Here is a 17,212-nt window from a genome sequence, read left to right on the forward strand (position 1 = left end):
AAATCAAAGGAAAAGCTTGTTAACACTCTAGAGGTCACAATTTTGGCCCAATCTTAATGAAACTTGGTCAGGATGTTACCCTCAATAAAATCTTGGACGAGTTCGATATTGGGTCATCTGGGGTCAAAAACTAGGTCACCAGGTCAAATCAAAGAAAAAGCTTGTTAACACTATAGAGGTCACATTTTTGGCCCAATCTTAATGAAACTTGGTCAGAATGTTACCCTTAATAAAATCTTGGACGAGTTCGATATTTGGTTATCTGGGATCATAAACTAGGTCACCAGGTCAAATCAAAGGAAAAGCTTGTTAACACTGTTGAAGCCGCATTTATGACTGTATCTTCATGAAACTTGGTCAGATTGTTAATATTGATGATCTTAAGGTCCAGTTTGAATCTGGGTCATGTAGGATAAAAAACTAGGTCACCAAGCCAAATCAAATGAAAAGCTAGTTTACACTAGAGGCCACATTTATGACCATACCTTAATGAAACTTGGTCAAATCTTGATGATCTATAGCTCAAGTTCAAATCTGGGTTAGGTGGGGTCAAAAACTAGGTCACTAGGTCATATCAAAGGAAAAGCTTGTTAACACTCTAGAGGCCACATTTATGACTATATCTTCATGAAACTTAGTCAGAATGTTAAACTTGATGATCTTTAGGGCAATTTTGAATCTGGGTCATGTCGGGTCAAAAACTAGGTCACCGGGTCAAATCAAAGGAAAAGCTAATTAACACTGTAGAGGCCACGTTTATGACCATATCTTAATGAAACTTGGTCAGAATGTTAATCTTGATAATCTTTAGGTCAAGTTTAAATCTGGGTCAGATGGAGTCAAAAACTAGGTCACTAGGTCATATCAAAGGAAAAGCTTGTTAACACTCTAGAGGCCACATTTTTGACTATATCTTCATGAAACTTAGTCAGAATGTTAAACTTGATGGTCTTTAGGTCAAGTTCGAATCTGGGTCATGTCGGGTCAAAAACTAGGTCACGGGGGTCAAATAAAAGGAATAGTTAGTTAACACTTTAGAGGCCACATTTATGACCATATCTTAATGAAACTTGGTCAGAATGTTAATCTTGATGATCTATAGGTCAAGTTTAAATCTGGGTCAGGGTGTGTTAAAAAACTAGGTCACTAGGTCAAATCAAAGGAAAAGCTTGTTAAGACTCTAGAGGCCAGATTTATGACTGTATCTTCATGAAACTTAATCAGAATGTTAATCTTGATGATCTTTAGGTCAAGTTCGAATCTGGGTCATGTGGGGGCAAAAACTAGGTCACCGGGTCAAATCAAAGGAAAAGCTAGTTAACACTTTAGAGGCTACATTTATGACCATATCTTAATGAAACTTGGTCAGAATGTTGATCTTGATGATCTTTAGGTCAATAGGTCAGGTGAGCGATACAGGGCCTTCATGGCCCTCTTGTTTAGTACCGTACTTTAAAAACACATGGTCCGTAACGGTTATTTCGTATTAGCAATCAGTTACTTTATTCACACAAACTGAAATAATTGAGTCTTTGGATCCTTACTCAATTGACTGGCGATTATTCTTATTACACTTGATAGCTGATAAAATGTTCAAAGTTTGTTACAGCCATTTCATAAATAATTAACGTACAAGTATATAATACAATGGTATGATAAATTATCCGCTAATCAATATTGTTGCCTAAACAAAATGTGTAAAAAAAATATGGATCTTCCCATCGGGCAACACGCGCTCTGCTTGTTTGACACATACGAAGTGCATCAAGGAGATGCTCGCCGTTAAAAGCTGTATATTCTACATGAATCATTCATAATATATTGCAATGTGAAATGAATTGAAAAACATTCAATATTGTAGACAGTGATGTACATGCAGCTAGTATTCATTGCTGAACTTGACGGTATTTTAGACATTTTTTCAGATGTCTGTATATTATGGAAGGTTATTTACGCGGATTCATGATTTCGCGATGCACCCGATTCGCGAAAAAAATAGCGAAAATATAAACACCGCGAATAATACCAGATTTACAGTAGGGAGCATGTATTTTAGTGTAATTTATTTCATTTGCAGCTAGGAATAGAACCAAATTTACATTGCAACACTGCTAACTGTATTACCGCCAAAACCCAACAAAAAGGTTTTGTAAATAATGCTGATATACAGGTTATTCATTTTATCACACTGTTAAAGCAAGGTCCTGCACAAGTATTTGATAAAGATAACAGTTTATACTTGACATAACACCTACTACAGTAATAGGTGACAAGTGGGATTTCCCAAAACTTGACTCAAAGTCCTTTTCCACTTGAAGCAATTCACATGATACTTCAAGGGAGGTTCAAAAAGTTCTGATAAGGAGGTTATAACGTTTTCATATTCTTTTCACATTCAGTAATGTATATTACTCATAAAATTTGGAAATATTTCATGAATCAGGTATTTTGTTCCCCTCATTTGTATGTGCAATCAAGATGTTGCATCATTTGCACTGTACATCTTACACATTTGAAGTTTTTTTTATACAAGAGCAAATAACAACTCGTTTATATGAATACTTACTTACCACTTTCAAATTAAAAGGTATGTGGTAAAGCTTAATTGTTGAACATTAGCGGAAGCATTCGTATTTTGCATAATTTTAGAGGCTTTGACATAAACTACCCAGTTTTGCATTCAGAGAAATGTGACATTAACATCATGACCCTTGCAACACCTTGACCATACATGCAAAATTTAATAATTATTTTGTCAATAATTTTTAGTTTTGATGTCTTAATAGATGAATTGACATTTATACAAAACTTCAGACACCGTTAGCTTTACTAGTAAAACTGGTATAACCACCATATCAGAACTTGTTGAACCTCCCTCATTAATAATATTGTGACATTATCATATAATAAATGACTTGTTATTGAACTTTTACACTTGTAACAGTGTCCTCTAACTACCAGATTTGATAGTTTTTATGCTGACTTTCTTCAAGATGGACAAAACTTCCTGTCAATGGGTGAAAGGTTTGAATCTCAGGCAAGGTCCATGTTCTCTGTGATGACTGGCACACCATGTTCTCCATGTGAGAAAGTTGTTAGTTACTTGAGGAACACAGGTCTAATGAGTCCAGAACACTGATTAGGTTAACTAACTGCTGTATACCTATAATGGTGTTAGTAAACATTGTTCGACCTGATTTTTTTTTCTGGAACATTGTGGCAAAACATATGCAGTGAAAATTAAGTCTGCTCCCAGGGAAAACCAGGGTTGATATATAACCAGAATGTGTGTACTACATTGGCCTTATTACGTCTCCCACCACACAGTGATGTGGGAGATACTGATTTACTCCCATCTTTGTGTGTGTGTTTATGTGTGTGTCTGTCACAAGTCTTGTCCGCGCTCTAAGTCGAAATTTCTCATATGATCTTCACCAAACTTGAACAAAATGTGTTTACCAATAAGTCCTCGGCCAAGTTCGATAACTAGCCAAATTGGCCCAGGCACTTCAGAATTATGGCCCTTGAATTACCGAAAATCTCTCTGTACACACTTGTCTGCACTTTGAGTCGAACATTTGTGTGTGTCTGGCACAAGTCTTGTCCGCACTCTGAGTCGAACATTTCTCATCTGATCTTCACCAGGCTTGAACAAAATGTGTTTCCCAATAAGTCCTCGCCTGAGTTAGATAACTAGCCAAATCGGCCCTGGCACTTCAGAATTATGGCCCTTATATTACCAAAAATCCTTCTGTACACAGATGCCAGTGATACATGTATTGATCCATGGTTGACTCAGATACATAACTGTTCAGATGATTAGGCTGTTGTGGGAGACATGCACTTTTCTCAAAGCAGCTCTAGTTTAGTCTTAACTCACATCCTGTGAAATCATTGATTTTTGTAGGTAATAATTTTCTTGAATTTCTCAGTTTAGCAAATTTGCAGACATAATCCCAAATTAACAGGTAAAATTCCCATTCATTTTATGTTCACAGCTTGAAATCCACAAGTCCATATCCACACAAAGTTTGACCAAAACCAGGAAATTTTGGTGCCCATGAAATTGAATGATTTCACAGCATTAGGTCTACACTTTTTAAAAATCATAAGTAATGTGTTTGTATATTTCAGTATTAGATGTTCAAGCATTCGAGCGTCTGCTAGGCCCTTGTATGGACATCATGAAGAGAAGTATAGACAGTTATGAAGAACAACTCGTCTCCGTATTTGGTTCTAAAGCAGCCATCAGTGATTTGCGATAGAACTTCAGCCATATCGTGCCCATTTACTCTCTCTATTCCTTTTATTGTTAAGCAATATTACCATTGTAGATTTTTCATCCATTTTTTTTGTATAAGGCGATACTGGGATATACTTTGTTGAGCACATTCCCAGTTGAAATGTCCAGGAGAAAAAACAAAAATTTAAATGATAATTATATTCCAGATGATGACAATTTACTTGCATGGAGTTATTTATTCAGTGTGAAGGATGTACAAGTAACAGAAATATTTATGGAATATGAACAGCTTGCCATTTGTCTGTAGTGCAATTTGTCTGTAGTTTTTGTTACTGTTCATGGACAGATGTGTTTGATAACATATTTAACTTCCAAAAAATGTGATGAACTTGTCTGTTTACTGTTGTCTTGATTGCCAGTAGGTCTGTTACGTAAAATGTACATGTCTTTTGTAACCATTTTCATCCTTTACTATGAAGTGGCAGAATATAGACAAACCGATGTAGGCCAAAGTTCCCTTACCCCCTACTTAAATTGACCAAGGCTAGCAAAGTCCACCCATTGATTTTGTTAAGGGATATTGTTTGAAAAATGAAGCCAATTTTGTCTACCTTGATGAAATGGATAAAATGAGTGGAAGGGGAGGTAATTTTGTCTGTATTAATAGACATTTTATAGTATGTCTGTATGGATGATTGCAGTAATTAAAACAGTAAATTTTGTTCTGTCCACAGTCAGTATTCCTCATTATAAAGTTTAATCAGTAATAGGGCAGTCCAGACTGGCAAGATTTTTACTGTTCAATGGAGAAAGATGGTAATAAAAGATGGGTATATAATATTCCGGTCTATTTAAATCAAACTTTTACTGAAGATGTAGATCTCAAGTATGTAACCTGTCTTGACAGGTCATCATTTTCTTGTACTGTTTACATATAAACACTACAGCTTCATTAGTTTTTAAGAAACTTTAAAAACAAATGTCACTTTTCTTCTTTTGTGAATGTGTATTTTTAAAGAGGTGTTTTATTGTAGTCGTAAATAAGTTTAAGTTGTACTAAAATAACAGGACAAATGATGTGTACTTCATATTTTCTTGCTAAATGAGATGGAAAGGGAAATAATAGCAACCTCTGATTTTACTTCTAATTTTTACTTCCTTAGCTGCTGTCTAGAATATTTTCAACTTTCAGGGAAAGTAAGACAAAAGTTAATAGGAAGAGTAAAAACATGTACTTTTTACCTTAAGTATTTTAAGACATACAAAGTCTTATCCGTATTCTCAAAACTACTACAGTGCAATTTCTACAGACTGCAATGTGTTTGTTGTATACAGGTTGTTGCTTTGGTAAAGTAGATTGACTAAAAATTAAATCTATCGTGAAAGAAAATATCTCCTGTTGTAGGGAAGTATTTGCTTATTACAGGTATCTCTAACAGAGGTTATACTGTATTAGAAACTTTTTCTAGGCTAAACAGCTGCTGAATTTGCATTGCTACATATTGTTTGGACAAGGACATATTTTTGAATACATGCACAAAGCTCTCATAAACTATCTTGCCATTCAAAATATAGTGAAAAATATTCATTTGTGTGTTCATGCCTAATGTATATTGCATTAATTGCAGAAATTCTTTGATAATGTTTAGAACATAATTGCATACACATAAATACCTTTTAACTGCTGTTACATAGAGGTGCTGGACATGGTATAGTGTCACCAGATATCGTGTTCAGAAGAAAATTTGTTTAGATGTACATGTATAAGAAAAACCCTGCTTAGTGTTTAGGGATGACTGTTGATACCATGTCAGATGTTTGTCATACCCATTGAGGAGTGAAAGCTATGCATGTTGTGAAAGAACCATGCAGTTCTTTTTCAGTATCTCTTGTCAAACTAAAAATGCATGACATTTTGAAACTGTCTCATTTATGTTTTGCCACCCTGTTACAGATATGGGTGTGAGCATGCTCAGTAGAAATACATTGGTCCACTTTTGTTTTTATGCCCCCGGCATCTACTGATGCGGGAGGCATATAGTGATTGCCCTGTCCGTCCGTACGAGGTTAACCAAATGGGACTGTTTCGTCTAGCATCAGTAGCCCTTACTAGAATGACTTGATACTAATGCAGATGTAACCTGTGACCATTCCTCATCTTCAGACATCACCTGACCTCAGTTTGACCTTGACCTTGACCTCGTTTTGGACTTAGGTTGCTTTGTATGGGCCATCTCTTGGTTAACCAAATGGGACTGTTTCGTCTAGCATCAATACCCCTTACTAGAATGACTTGATCCTAATGCAGATGTAATCTGTGACCATTCCTCGTCTTCAAACATCACCTGACCTCAGTTTGACCTTGACCTCATTATGGACTTAGGTTGCTTTATATCGACAAGGATGCCACTGGGGGCATCAAGCATTTATTGAACGCAGCTTCTTGTTTAGACAGACAGATTACACAGTTTCTGTTACGATTGAATATTCAAGTGTAATTACATTCGTTATAACATTCCCATCCCTTTGTTGCATTATAAAGTGTTTGGAGTTTTTAAAATAAGTCCTGTTAATACTTATATGATCTCAGTATTGGTTGACAAATATAAGCATTATTCCTTTGTAAAATTTTTTTTTTTTTTTTCATTAGAATTTGGTTTTTTAACAGTTTTCTGATATTAATAAACTATTATTAATGAGCTTCAGTGGAATTGTTAATGAACCTGAGAACATTATCTCGGAAAAAGACAATTTCTCGATTTTTAAATGCCAGTCAAGTTTTAAAGATAATGTCTGTTACTTTCTGTTTTAGTCCACTTAAAGTTGCAGTATACTTAAATATGTACACATGTTGAACCAGAAGCAAATGGTGAGAATTAATGAGAACATTTACATCAAGACTCTTAATGTCTTCTGGACAGTCACAATAATCTGTCTCTGACTTTGTGCTATATGGTTGAATTATGCTGTAATAATGAAATATGTCAAAAACAGACTCAGATTTTCAAATGTCTGTGAAGCATCAACAGAAGAAAGATATATTTATTGTATATCAAAAGTGATAAATTCATACTACTGGTATTTCAGTTGTTTTTCATGAGTATGTTTTATAATTTTACTAAATTCTGTCTATTTCACATCATGCTTCTAGTGCATGACTAATGAGCGCTGGTGATATTATACACATTTCATATGTTACTCAAGTGTTTTTTTCTTTATAAATATGGCTAAGAACTCACTTGGTCACATTTTCTATTGTTAGCGTTTTCTTCATTTTCAAAAAATGGAAATAAATCGGAAAGCATGGCCTTTTTCTCATTCTGCATGAAATTTCGTGGTTTTGTCAAAATGGCAATTTCGTGGGGATATGAATTCGTGGATTTCAACTTTTGAACATAAAATGCCTCACTCGGGGCATTGAATTCTTCATGTGAGGAAGCCATCCAGCTGGTTTACGGAAGGTCGGTGGTTCTACCCAGGTGCCCGCTCGTGATAAAATAATGCACGGAGGGGCACCTGGGGTCTTCCTCCACCATTAAAGCTGGAAAGTCGCCATATGACCTATCATGTGTCGGTGCGGCATTAAAACCAACAAAAAAAGAACATAAAATGAATGGGAATTTTACTTGTTTGTTGGGATTTAATTTTGTGGATTGGCTCAACCACGAAATCTACGAAAATTAGTCCCCCACGAATATTAATGATATCACAGTAGTTGAATGAATAATACTTCCTCACTAAACTGAAATACAATCTCTTGTTTGGATCTTACTGTGAAGATTTTTAAAGTTGTCATATTTGGGTTATAGCTCTAAAAGAAATTACTAATATGTTGTGTTTTTTTTGCAGCATTTTTTAGAACAATAATTTACCCTTCTTTAGAATTTGCTTTAATTCATTTGTTCCACAAGACAGAGAGACAGAGAGAGGGAGGGAGATAGATTTTTTTTAGTGATGTTCCATCTATAGCTCACCAGATCTAATGTAAATTAAATGCATCCATCGGTTAGTCTGTCTGTTTGTAAAGAATATGCTTTTGGTATATTTAGTCTTTGAAGCAGTGCTGTATCTTCCAAATATCTGTGTTACCATTAAATAAGGACTTGTCATTGACCTACTAAGTTGTAATTTGTTGAAGGGAGACTACTCTGGACAGATGTATTTCATATTTTTCAAGGGAGGTTACTTTTGACATGTTTAATAGGGGTAAATAACTGCTTTGTTTTGAAAAAAAAAAAAGTTTAAAATGGTTCGAAAGTTTGTTGCATTTGCATAGTATGTGTAGATCTGTAATACATGTACATACCATGTGTCTCCGAATTAGTGTTTTTGTGTTTATACTCTAGAAGTAACATAAAATATTTGACAAGACACATTCTGTAGGATACATTATATGTTCTTATGAAGTGTTCAGATCAGCTTCGACTTATGAGATGGTTTAATGTTATTGGTATGTCACCCATTGTACTCAGAAAGTGATTGTTGATGTAGTGGCTGGTGTACGAGTTATTATAGCCCATGTTTTGGCTGCAGTGTAACATGTGAATGTTTCCAGTTTTTCTTTCTGCAACTGGTGCTACATGATCATCTGTTGCCATGGCAACAACAGATTCTTTGCTGTTTTTGTTGTGTTTTTATCCTAAAAAAAAATCTGAAATTGCATTTACCATATTCAGAAGCATGTATTTGCAATGTTTCATAAAATGGTTTTTGTTGTATTGTTGGTAAGGTGTAAAAGTATAAATATATATCAAAGGCAGTTATGTATTTGAATGAAAACAAAATTGGAACTCTTTTCTATTTTTTGGTTACAATTTTGTTTTGTTATTTTTTAAGAGATTTTGTTATTTCTTAGCTTACCTCTTTAATAGGGTAACGTAATAACTGCAGTTGTAAATGAGAATAGTCTGCCTTGTGTTTATTGTAACATTTTTATGTTCAGTTACTGTTTACACGAGAATAAGGGGCCCTTCCTAATTAATGTTCATAAACTGAATGTTTCATACATCAGTCTTGAAATTTGATTTCTTTTCAGAAAAAAAAAATCAACAATTAAAAAACTGATAACTGACATACTAGCCAATTCAAAATTAATTTGACAGAAAATAAATGTACTTTCGATGAATTTTTAGGTAAGTGCAGATCATTATATAAGAAGTTTATTTGGGGTATACAGTGGACAAAATCAAATCTTAACATATTAACTTTACTTTGCTGGTTTACCATATTATACTAGCTTCAGAGATTATATTAATGTCTATGCTTGCCATGCACATATACAGTGTAATCATGTTTTTGTTTTAACTACCTCCATTTAGTTTTAGTTTAGTGCATATCACTTACATTAAGCTGATGTGAAAACTTTAATACAAATTTTGTTTAGTAACAGAATAATGACTATATGAGCTGTGCCATGAGAAAACCAACATAGTGCAATTGCAACCAGCATGGATCCAGACCAGCCTGCGCATCCGTGCAGTCTGGTCAGGATCCATGCTGTTCGCTTTCAAACTCTATTGCAGTTAGAGAAACCATTAGTGAACAGTATGGATCCTGACCAGACTGTGTGGATGCGCAGGCTGGTCTGGATCCATGCTGGTCGCAAATGCACTATGTTGGTTTTCTCGTGGTGCGGCTCATAGATGTGGCGTCACAGTGAGAGCACATCTGTCAGAGTATTTACTTTTCAACATTTTCATGACTTCTCACAATATCTATTACCACCAAATAGTCATAATTGAAGAGAATACCTTTCCAAAAAAAAAAAGTACAGTAAAGTCACTACTGAAAGATTGTTGAAACATACAAATTTAAGGGTTATGTCTTTTTAGTTTTTTTTAACCCTTTGCCTGCTGGAGGCAAGTGATTTTGCCTTTGCATCCAGTGCAGACCAAGGTGAGCCTACAGCTCAATTTGGTCTGCAATGTTCGCTATTAAGTCAATAAATTTTCAGATCATTTCTTTGAATAATAAATGATACTGCCCAAATTGAATGATAGACCACACTTTTAATATGATGTATATTATATTAAAGGTAAATAGTTGCGAGTTTCACTCAACTTAGTACTTCTGTGCTCAAGAAAATGTTCATAGCTTCTGTTTGGGATAATTGGACCTGTCTCATGTTTTTGCAGTGGATGTTTATTTTTAAAAAAACTGCCTTTTTTTCAATGGAGTATATTTGTGTTACAGGTTTTATTTCTTAGCTTGTTTTTTATTTGCTCAAATCAGTCTGGAGTGATTGGAAGCAAGGAGAAATTTCAGATAAACCCAACTAATTGAAAATTGACATGTTGATTTCATGCACTTTCCTAGGGGCAATTTTCAAACAGTGGACTCATATCATGTACATTATAGACTGTATTACTTATGTTCTTTATAAAGAGATCTTTGGAGATGTATTTTATTTGTCCAGAGCTTTTTTATGTCACCTGTTAAAAGTTAAAGGTTCGAGCTTTGTGATTTGCGGGTCGTCTGTACGTACTCCGTGCTCCGTAATACTTTTTTGTGTACCACTCTAGAGTACATATTTTGACAAGGATCTTTGATTGGTCATATATGTTCCTTGATGATTCTAGGTCAGTTCGAAAATGGTTTAACGTGCCTATAAATGGTCATGTCACCATAATCAGAAAGACCTCTCTAGAGTGCCTTTTCACAGTTTTCATGCCAATTGGTCAGTGTTCACTTGATGATATCAGGTCATTCGAACTGGGAGTCACGTGGGCAAAACATCTTGTGTCAGTAGGTCTAAAAATAAAAATCACTTGTTACCTTCTAGAGCCATTATTTTCATGGATCTTCATGAAATTGTTTTAGAATGTTCACCTTGTTGATACTAGGTAGTTCGAAATGTCAGGGTCAAAAAACTAGGTCATTAGGTTCTAAAAAAGAAAAACTTGGACTCTTATAGGCTATATTTCTTCAATGGATTTTAAGAATTTGGGTCAATGTTCACCTTGACCTATTATAGGGTCAAGTTCGAACTGGCAGTGGGTAAATAAATAGTCTGTGGGTTCTAATAGAATAACTTGTATTCTAGCCTACTTTTCAGAGATACTTCCATGAATGTTGGTCAAGAATGTTAAACTTAAATGATTCTAGGTCAAGATTCAATACTGATCATGTGATCTACATACTAGTCATAGTCAAAATATTGAAAAAATAAATGTGACCTTCTGAGGCATTTTTTCAATGGATCTTCATGAAAAATTGTCAATGTTACCTTGAAAATAATCTTAGGTCAAGTCGAAACTTGGTCACTTGCGGTCAAAACTAGGTCAGTAGTTAAAAATAGAGAAAACTCTGTGACCTCTCTAGTAGGCATATTTTTCATGGATCTTCAGAAAATTGGTCAGAATGTTATACTTGATGAATACTAGATCAAGTTCGAAACTGGTCCACGTGGGTTCACAATAGGTCAGTAGATCTTAAAATAGTAAAAACCTTGTGACGTCTTAGGGCCAATTTTTATGAGATCTTCTGGAATATTGGTCGAATGCACTATGATTGATTTTCTAGGTCAGGTCGAAATGGGTCACAGTGGGGTCAAATCTGGGTCAGAGGTTCTAAAAATAGAAAAACTTGTCACCTCTCTAGAGGCATATTCTCATGGATCTTCAAAAAATGGTGCAGTAAATTCAGCTTGATGATGTTCTAGGTCAGTTCGTAACTGGGTCATGTGCGGGCAAAATTTTGCTTAGCATAGTCAGAAAATAGCAAAACTTGGGTGACCTCTCTAAGGCCATATTTTCATGATCATTTCTTGAAAAAATGGTATGAAATGTTCACCTTGATGATATCTAGGTCAAGTTTAAAAGTGGGTCACGATGCCTTCAAAAACTAGTCATTAGTCAAATAATAGAAAAGCTTGGACCTTCTAGAGGCCATATTTTTCAACTGGATTTCATGAAATTGGTCAGTTTTTTATCTTGATGTTATTCTAGTCACTGTGCTCAAAAAAATAGGTCACTATGTCAAATATAGAATAACGAGCATTCAAACTCATTCATACACTGGGTTCTTTGGGATAGGTGAGCGATTCATGGCCATCAGTCTCTTTTTTTTTAACTTGTTAGTGAATTTAATTTTAAGTCTTATATAATGTACTACTAAGCTTGCACCTTATCCCCACTTGTATACACTTTTACCTCACAAAGGCATTTAGATTCCATTTTTGTATGGGCACCCTGAAGATTTTATATACCACATTTCTAATATCAAGTTTGGCTTGTCACCTTTGTCTTTAGTCTGTGTATTATCTGAAAAAAATATATATATAAATTTATGTCACTTTGTTTCTCTTTAGATAATCGGAGCCAAGAAAGACACTGAAAGAAATGTATACAGAATTCATGTAGTCAAAGGTTAAAAGGAACTTGAAACTTACCACTTGAAAAATGTGATAAAGAGATATCATAATACAGTCATATAATTTTCATTTCCCTTCCAGTTGCCCTCTCAATATTGCTGATTCCCAAAGTGTTGTACTTGTTGTGAATTACGTCTGGTAAAAATTGTTCCAGCCATTCGATGTAAATGAATTAGACCAGCACTTGCATCACAGAGCATTGTCATGATTATTATACAAAATCTTTTACACTTTCATTTTTTTATCCCCCGCCGATGAAATCGGGAGGGGGGTATTGAAATGGCGTTGTCCGTCCGTCAGTCCGTCCGCAGCCATTTCTCAGTAACTACTTGGTAGAATTTCATGAAACTTGAAATAAACATGAACCAACATACTGCGATGATGCCCGTCAAGTTTTTTTTTTGATTGGTCAATTTCCCTCAGAGTTATTACCCTTGATTTAATAAAAAATGTCCGTCTGCAGCCATTTCTCAGAAGTAACAGGTAGAATTTCATCAAATTTGAAATAGACATGAACCAAGATACTGTGCTGATGCCCGTCAAGTTTTTTTTTTTTGATTGGTCAATTTCCCTCAGAGTTATTGCCCTTGATTTAATAAAAAATGTCCATCTGCAGCCATTTCTCAGTAACTAACAGGTAGAATTTCATCAAATTTGAAATAGACATGAACCAAGATACTGTGCTGATGCCCGTCAAGTTTTTTTTTTTGATAGGTCAATTTCCGTCAGAGTTATTGCCCTTGATTTAATGAAAAATGTCCATCTGCAGCCATTTCTCAGTAACTAGCAGGTAGAATTTCATCAAACTTGAAACAGACATGAACCAAGATACTGCGACGATGCCCTTCAAGTTTTTTTTTTGATTGGTCAATTTTCCATATAGTTATTGCCCTTTAATTGTTTAAAAATCCACAGATCTGTACATAACAAACCAACCAATTGGAAGAATTTCATTAAACTTCTTTCATTCTTTTCCATGAACATTTATTATAAACATGTGATGTTGTGTACCTACACCTGGTCGCCACTTACCTTGGTCCCCCCCCCCTACCCCCCATTTTTTTTTTTTTTTTTTTTTTTTTTTTTTTCATTTTTCATTTTCTATCAATATTTATAATCAACATGTAAACTGTTGTATCCTCACCCCACCCCCCCAGCCCCACCCAAACAAACCATTCATTTTCTTTTAATTTGATTTTGACTAATGAAATTGTTTGCTTCTTGGTAACATTCTTAACTTTTTGCTGGATATATTTTTTTGCCATTCATGAACTCTGACCCTTTCGGCGGGGGATTCCAATTCATTGAATTTGCTTGTTTTTTTACTTTTTAAAAAGCTCAGTGGCTCAACTTTTGTTGTTATTGTCTCTTGCATTTCAGACTCAGTTGACCTTTCTGACAAAGGTTAAAGGCATTGATCAGTAGAGTAGTCCTTAGTGCTGTATTTTTAACCAGGTTTTCAACGAAAACCTGAGTTACTAGATTGGGGTATGTCGTTGGTCGGGCGGGCGGATGGGCGGGCAGCGGCGTCAAACTGGTGTTTCCGGTCAATAACTTTTGTTTTATTAAAGATATTTGAATAAAACTTGGTATGTATGTAGCTTATATCAAGACAAAGGCTGGGATTGATTTTGGGGTTTCTGGGGTCAAGGTCAAGGTCAATGTTACTTAAAATAGAAAAAGGGTTTCCGGTCAATAAATTTTGTTTCGGTAAAGATATTTGAATAAAACTTGGTATGTATGTAGCTTGTATCAAGACAAAGGCTGGGATTGATTTTGGGGTTTCTGGGGTCAAGGTCAAGGTCACTGTTACTTAAAATAGAAAAAGGGTTTCCAGTCAATAACTTAACTTAGGAATGAGCTATCATGATGAAACTTGGTGTATAGAAAACTTATATAAAGTTGTAGCTTTGGATTGATTTTGGGGTTTTTGGGATCAAGGTCAAGGTCATTGTTACTAAAAATAGGGTTAGGTTAGGGTTAGGGTTGTGGTGCACTGTGATTCAGTACACTTTTTTATTCTTATGAAAAGTGTTGAAAACCTGGTTTCGTGGCATTGCCGCGTTTCTTGTTATTGTATAGAAAGACTGATTTGAATCAGAATATAAATGATCGAGAAACATGAACTTTGATAGTCATTTCAGAACTTTTTACTTTCATTAAGGTGAATGAACATTTTACTTTCATTAAGGTACAACTATGAAGGTTGTTCTCTTGTTCTGGATTGTACATCTAGGATGATTATTTTCCATTACTCAAAACAATATTTTTTACCTTGTATATTTCGCCTTATCGCACAGCCTTTATCAGCAAAGTGCCAAGTCAGTGTTACATAGCGTCATGTTACAATTGGTGATTACGTAACACTAGGAGAGTGTTGTAAGCTGGAGGTAACTCCAGCCCCTCATCCCGGTTAAGTGATCAACAATTGTCACGTGACACTATGCAACAGTGACGAGGCACTTTGCTGACGAAGGCTGTGCGATACGGCCGAAATATACAAGGTAAAAAATATTGTTCTGAGTAATGGAAAATAATCATCCTAGATTCATTAAGGTAGTTCTGCATGGATCAAAATTTTTTATATATTGTAGAATGTGATTAAACTCTAATTTTTTAAAACTTAAGAATATATTTAGAAAATTTGGCAAATAAAAAAGATAGGATGGAGTGCTTGATTTTGATCTTAAAGATTTGGACCTCACATGTTTTCTTAATATGCAGCTATGGAAAACACGGTTTTGATCACTTTTTTGATAATAGAAATTTTTCTGTAATGAAGAATTTAAAATTCTCATAGTTGTAAGTAAATAATGGTGTGTGATATGATGAAAAAAAATGTACAAAATATATTGGTCCCCATGCTTGTTTATTTAGGTATTTGTACATATTTAAAGAGATCTGCACATTACACGCTGGTTTTAAGACATTATTTAAATTCGAAGGTTTTAATATCATATGTCCTTTTTAGAAAGATAGTAACATTGCGGTTTAAATATTTACTCACAGGTTGCCATTTATTCATAGAAACATTTCTCATTTCCATATACCCAGTCCAGGTGTTATTCTATGTTATCATGATGTTACGCCATTACTTCTGGTTTATCAGACATGCAGAACTACCTTAAAATTCATTGTCACAGTGTCCAACCATTCCTATTGTCACTACACACTCCAGTGCACCATTTTCATATAAATCCCTACTACCTTCCATTTATGTGATTGTAATGAGTATGTACAAGTGTTACTGTAGATTTCATTTCTCTCTTACCTGGTAGAAGCCCCAGACATTTCAGGTGTAGATAGCCAATCTTTTTTATATTTTCTAGAAACTGTAGAAAGTTTTTCATGAAAGAGTATAATGCCTTTCTGTGTGTCATTAACCTACTTTTGTCAAAAAGATTGGTTCTTGATAAAATATGACTATACCCATATTAACATAGTATGAATTTTCTATTTCTAATACCCAGGTGAGAGACTCGGAGTCCATTTTGGACTCTGGTACTTAGTAATATTGTAAATGTTTTTAATGTTTTAATTTATTTCAAGGAATGATTGTCAGTAGAAATTTGTTAAATGATGAAATTTGGGAGTATGTTTTCCAATGTTATATTAATGTTCAATAAATAATTTCTATTTTATCTGTAGTTTTACTTTTTCAAATCCTGTTTTGGTACTCGAAAAGGCCAGTACTAACACTTTAAGCACTTTCTTTTGGGGACTGAGGGGGCAGTCTGTGGTTAATTTCAACTGAACACTGATATTGAATGGTTAGAACTATGGTCACCAGTTCTGAAGTTCAATGGAGCTCAGAAATCTGACTGGGTACAAGTGGATTCGATTGGGTATCTGACTAGTCTTCAATATGCGTAACTAGAGCTCCAAGTGAAAAGCCTCAAGTTTGTTGACATGTGAATTTATTAGTCCCCTACTGGTTGAAAACCAGTTTCGGGGACTATAGGAATGCGCTTTTCCGTCATTCTGTCATTCCGTCATTCTGTCATTCCGTCCGTCCGCAATTTCGTGTCCGGTCCATAACTCTTTTATCCATGAAGGGATTTTAATATTACTTGGCACAAAAGTTCCCCATGATGAGACGACGTGTCATGCGCAAAACCCGGACCCCTAGCTTAAAGGTCAAGGTCACAATTGGAGGTCAAAGGTCAACAGGGCTTTTTTTCTGTCCGGTCCATAACTCTCCCATCCATGAAGGGATTTTAATATCACATGGCACAATTGTACCTCATTATAAGATGATGTGTCATGCACAACTTTCAGACCCTTAGCTCAAAGGTCAAGGTCACACTTAGCAGTCAAATGTTAACATGGCATGAACAGGGTCTGTTTCGTGTCCGGTCCATCACTCTTTCATCCATGAAGGGATTTTAATATTACTTGGCAAAAATGTTCCCCATGATGAGGCGATGTGTCGTGCGGAAAACCCGCACCCCTAGCTCAAAGGTCAAGGTCACAATTTGAGGTCAAAGGTCAACAGGGCTTTTTTCCTGTCCGGTCCATAACTCTCATATCTATGAAGGGATTTTAATATCAGTTGGCATAATTGTACCTCATAATAAGACGACGTGTCTTGCACAACT

General features: G+C 35.1%; 1 protein-coding gene and 1 long non-coding RNA gene across 2 annotated transcripts in view; both read left to right on the forward strand.

Annotated features, from left to right (window-relative positions):
- The window catches only part of LOC123528810 (cAMP-dependent protein kinase type II regulatory subunit-like), a 125,403-nt gene extending 117,962 nt beyond the window's left edge, over positions 1-7,441 (forward strand). The window contains exon 13 of the mRNA XM_045308817.2: positions 4,135-7,441. Within this exon, the coding sequence (XP_045164752.1) occupies positions 4,135-4,265 (131 nt within the window). The 3' untranslated portion in view covers positions 4,266-7,441. The remainder of the gene's footprint in view (positions 1-4,134) is intronic.
- Positions 7,442-12,301: 4,860 nt separating this feature from the next.
- LOC128547976 (uncharacterized) lies at positions 12,302-16,255 on the forward strand. The gene is made up of 2 exons (XR_008366837.1): positions 12,302-13,006; positions 13,159-16,255. It is a non-coding gene; the product is annotated as an uncharacterized LOC128547976 (long non-coding RNA).
- Positions 16,256-17,212: the final 957 nt, after the last annotated feature.

Source organism: Mercenaria mercenaria, chromosome 13 (genome assembly GCF_021730395.1).
Source record: "Mercenaria mercenaria strain notata chromosome 13, MADL_Memer_1, whole genome shotgun sequence".
Classification (NCBI taxonomy): domain Eukaryota; kingdom Metazoa; phylum Mollusca; class Bivalvia; order Venerida; family Veneridae; genus Mercenaria; species Mercenaria mercenaria.